Source organism: Otolemur garnettii, unplaced genomic scaffold (genome assembly GCF_000181295.1).
Source record: "Otolemur garnettii isolate 467f Iridium unplaced genomic scaffold, OtoGar3 scaffold00094, whole genome shotgun sequence".
In the NCBI taxonomy this organism is placed as follows: domain Eukaryota; kingdom Metazoa; phylum Chordata; class Mammalia; order Primates; family Galagidae; genus Otolemur; species Otolemur garnettii.
Window position 1 is genome coordinate 3,331,557 of NW_003852489.1, and position 4,891 is coordinate 3,336,447.

The 4,891-nt window shown below is 46.4% G+C and overlaps 1 protein-coding gene across 1 annotated transcript in view; it reads right to left on the reverse strand.

Moving 5' to 3' along the window:
* TRIM37 (tripartite motif containing 37) overlaps positions 1 to 4,534 on the reverse strand; it is a 144,889-nt gene extending 140,355 nt beyond the window's left edge. The window contains exon 1 of the mRNA XM_003795582.3: positions 4,147 to 4,534. Coding sequence (XP_003795630.1) covers positions 4,147 to 4,167 — 21 coding nt within the window. The 5' untranslated portion in view covers positions 4,168 to 4,534. The remainder of the gene's footprint in view (positions 1 to 4,146) is intronic.
* Positions 4,535 to 4,891: the final 357 nt, after the last annotated feature.

The following is a 4,891-nucleotide window of genomic DNA, read 5'->3' on the forward strand; positions in this document are numbered from 1 at the left end:
TTTTTTTTTTTTTGGAGACAGAACCTCACTATGTTGCCTTTAGTAAAGTGCTGTGGAATCACAGCTCACAGCAACCTCAAACGCTTGGGCTTAATCGATTCTCATGCCTCAGCCTCCCAAGTAGCTGGGACTACAAGTGCCTGCCACAACACTCAGCTATTTTTTTGTTGTAGTTGTCATTGTTCTCTGGCAGACCTGGGCAAGGTTTGAACCCACCCGTCCCGGTATATGTGGCCAGTGCCCTAGCCACTGAGCTACAGGCACTGAGATGACATGTTTAACTTTAATGCTTATGAGCACAGATTCTTTCTCAAGGTGATCCCCACCAGAAGTCTCATCTTCATGAAAGGTGACAAAAGAGAGAAAAACTTTCCAAAGATGTTGCCATTAGAATATTTCATAGTTCTGCTCTGTGCTAGTTCAATCGGAGAGAAACTCTTTAGAAACATGCACATTCAAGAACCTGAAGCCCTGACTCAGCACCTGTAGCTCAAGCGGCTAGGGTGTCAGCCACATACACCAAAGCTGGTCTAGTGGGTTTGAATCCAGCCCAGGCCCACCAAGCAACAATGACACCTATAACCAAAAAATAGCCAGGCCCTGAGGCAGGCACCTGTAGTCCCAGCTACTTAGGAGGCTGAGGCAAGAGGATAGCTTAAGCCCAAGAATTTGAGGTTGCTATGAGCTGTGATGCTACAGCACTCTACCCAGGGCAACAGCTTGAGACTCTCTCTCTCAAAAAAAAAAAAAAAAAAAAAAGAACCTGGGCTCGGCGCCTGTGGCTCAAGCGGCTAAGGCGCCAGTCACATACACCTGAGCTGGTGGGTTCGAATCCAGCCTGGGCCTGCCAAACAACAATAAAGGCTACAACCAAAAAATAGCTGGGCATTGTGGCGGGTGCCTGTAGTCCCAGCTACTTGGGAGACGGAGGCAGGAGAATTGCTTGAGCCCAGGAGTTGGATGTTGCTGTGGGCTGTGATGCCACGACACCCTACCCAGGGCGACAGCTTGAGGCTCTGTTTCAAAAAACAAACAAACAAACCCTAAAGTCCAAAGAACTACCCATCACTTGGAGATCAAACAAAATGCACATGGCTGACTGGTGCTCTATTTGAGGAGTAGGTAAGGTTATTAACTGAGAAATAAAGAAGAAATCGTCTAGCCTAACAACAACAGACAACTGTGGCTCGGCACCTGTGGCTCAAGTGGCTAAGGCACCAGCCACATACACCTAAGGTGGCAGATTTGAATCCGGCCCGGGCCCGCCAAACAACGACGGCTGCAACCAAAAAATAGCTGGGCATCGTGGTGGGCGCCTGTGGTCCCAGCTACTTGGGAAGCTGAGGCAGGAGACTCACTTGAGCCCAGGAGTTGGAGGTTGCTGTGAGCTGTGATGCCACGGCACTCTACCCAGGGGGACAGCTTGAGGCTCCTGTCTCAAAAAAAAAAAAAAAAAAAAAAACAATAGACAACTGTACTGGCCACCGCCCTACCCAAGTGAATCATCTCACAAATATGACAATGAAATTTCTAACTTCAAACATTACCTCAAAAATCCAACCTCTTGACCAAGGCATCATCAAAACATTTAAAATGCACTACCAAGCCCAGCACCTGCAGTGGGTCATTACTCACACACAAACTTATGGTCCACCTGTGGGAAGCAACTTCATCCGCTGAATCAGTTAGCACTCTGGATGCTGTCCTCTGTGGAATAAAGTTCAGCCAGAAACTATACAGAAGTGTTTCAAGAAAGTTAAATTTGTCACAACCCAAGAGTATGGTGTTTTGGTCCTATCAGACAATCCATCTCCCACGGCAGAATTGAAAGGAATAGATTTTAAAGGTTGTAAGATGACAAGGTGGCAACTTATAATGAACCTGAACCAGGAGCAATTTTCCAAGTGATATTGAGCCAACTATAGAACATCATAAAAGTGCATGAAGCAGCTGATGAAGTGGATGACACAGAAATGGCAGACACCAAAAGGAAAACGATGTCAGGAATCTGACAATGCAGTTGAAGTCATTTGCTGTGGAAAAATGCCCAGGTATGCTGAGTGGTGTAGCAGCATTTCAAGAGCTTTCTCCACTTACATTAGTAGTAATAAGAAACAAACCAAGATTGACTCTCTTTTTAGAAAGAATGATTAAAACCATGAAAAAACAGCTAAATATACTGATTTTGTATGATACTATGTGTATGATTTTACTGTTTTGATTACACATTTCATATAATATTCCCTAATAAAAACTGTACAAGAAAGTAAAGTACATGTATTTATCAGTACGTTAGGCCCAGTTCCTTATGTCAACCACCTCCAGATGTTGACCAGTTTGTTATAGTCCCTTCAGTGGCCAACTTGCAGAGGTATATATTACATGGCAAGACTTGGTTAGTGAAGGTCCAGGGAACCTGAGAGCATCCCCTAGAAAATGTGCTTCCCTTTTTTCTAAGCTTCATAATGATTTTATTCCAAGGAAAGACATGAAATACAAATAGACTTACGCACAAATACTTTCACTGAAGCATTAATCATACATAGTGACAAGAATGTGATACAGCCCACATGTGCAAATATTAAGTAAATTATGGCAGTTACACATAGATTGATAGTCGCTAGAAAAGTTCTTGATTCAATGATACAGAAAAATGCTTATGGTGTATAACAATAAGGAAAAAAGGCAGACTGCATGAATGAATGGGCACAAAGAATTTTTTTACTTTTTCTGCAATTTCCCAAAAGGGGATAAATTGCTAAGGCAAAAAAACTCCGAAAAAGACACTTATCCTTATGGCAGCAGCCTTTGATAAAGAGAGACACTAATTCAGAATCCAGAAATTTGAATTTCTGTCCTGATGCTTAAAAGCAACTAGCTACTTAGTTGAGCCTAAGCTTTCCCCCCTACTGAAAACTTTGGTGATAGCTTTAAGAAGCAGTGGTTAGGGAAAAAACAACATGTCAATAGAAAAAAAAAAAAAAGCCAGGTGAGCCAGCCCCAGACTGTACTCTAGTTACTCGAGAGGCTAAGGCAAGAAAGCCACTAGGACCCAGGAGTTTGAGGTTATAATGAGCTATGATTATGTCACTGCACTCCAGTCTGGGTGACAGATAGTCTCCAAAAAATAATAAAATAAAATTTTAAAAACCCAGAAGAAATAGTATTATCTTTCCAAGCCTCAGTTTAATCAATTTAGGAACTGAGAGATTAAAACAAAACAGATATTAATTAAACGTACTGTTACTGCATATTTTAAATTTATTTGTACAGTATGACATTTTATGCCACTTCAGGAGAATTAAACTTTCCTAAATCTAAAGTAAGTTTACAGAACCTTTAAAATACTTTCACATGAGCAATCGAGAAGAAAACCGTGAACCGTTGAGTCTAATCATGACTCTGCAGGGCCAGAAAGAACCTGCCAGATGGAAGTTTTGTAACCAGCTAGGAGGTGGGCAACAAGCTTATTGGATGAACTTGTTTCAAATCGAGTACCCGGTAACTTATTTACCTCTTACTAAGATTCACGGAGTTAGTATTTTGGTATTTGAAAGTGATTACATGTATGTCCAATAAACATACTCTTTTTTTATGTTCCTAACCTTTACGTCAATATCCCAAACCTCTGAAATCACAGCTTGCAAGAGTCAAGATATAAAAAGTATGGTGTGTTCTGGAAACTACAGTAGAACAAGACAATGTGAGTACATGCTCATTCAATCTAGGAAGAGAAGCCTGCAAAATGTAGTGCTGTGGGAAAGATGATTATCCATTCAGAAGAAGATGGGATCAGCTCATCAATTCCCAATAACTGGTGGCGAATCGCAAAGAACATTCATCTGATGAATCTGCAGTTTTGCTCTGCACAGCTTACAGTTTGAAAATACCCGGTGGGGATGAGCATCAAGGTGACAAGACATCCTTGAAAACGGCAGGCTATGCACCACCTGACTGGAGAACAATCTGAGCACGAGGCACCAGAGGGCTGCAGAAAGAGCACTGCGTCCTCCCCACCAGCTCAGCGCTCTCCGCAGCCGCAGGGGCGGCGTGGGGTGCCTTGCCGGAGAAAGGACGAGGGCACGGCGCCCCGAATAAAAACAGCTCTTTGGGTTGAAGGGGGAGACAAACCACCACTCTCCTCACCTCCACGCTCTGTTCATCCATTGCCTCCGGCTCTCGGCGGGGCCCTCGGCGCCCCGCGGTCTCTGTCTTCTGACCTCTTAGGCGACAGCCCGAGGTCTCCCAGTCAAATCGCTGAGAATAGCCAGGCACACACCTCAGGGGGCTCCGACAACCGCCCCACCTGCGCGCCCCATCACTTCGGGCTCCAAGGCGACTACCCCCATTTCGCCATTTTTGCTGGAGCGCAGAGGGACAGCGAGCGGTGTCCGCAGCTTCTTCCCGGCTTAGCCGCCCGCCAGCGACCGCGAGGGCGCCTCGGCCCACGTGACGCGGGCGCGCGAGCTAGGCGACGCTGGTCTCCAGCGAAGGCACTACTGAGAATTCGCAAACACTAACGGTAACCAGGGCAGCTGGAGGAGCGGCGAAGACCGGGAAGGCGCGGCGCGCATGCGTGCAGGGCGCCAATGGAGGGGAGGCGGGCACCTAGTTCCCGCGGTGAGGGGGCGGACACGAGACTTGGGAGCTCGCTTTCCCAAAGAAGCGCGCCTCCGGCCTCGGCCAGCGCCCGCCACCGGAGAGTGACGCGCCCCTGCGCCCCGCCCCCTAACCGAGGGGGCGGCACCTCGCGGATCTAAAACTTGGCGCAAATGCTCGGAACCACCTGGCCTGCTACTGAGGTGGGCTGACTTCAGAGCCACACCCCCTGCTATTCAGACGCCTACATTCTAGGGTGGGGCCCAAGAAATCCCTGCTTTCAGCAGCCACT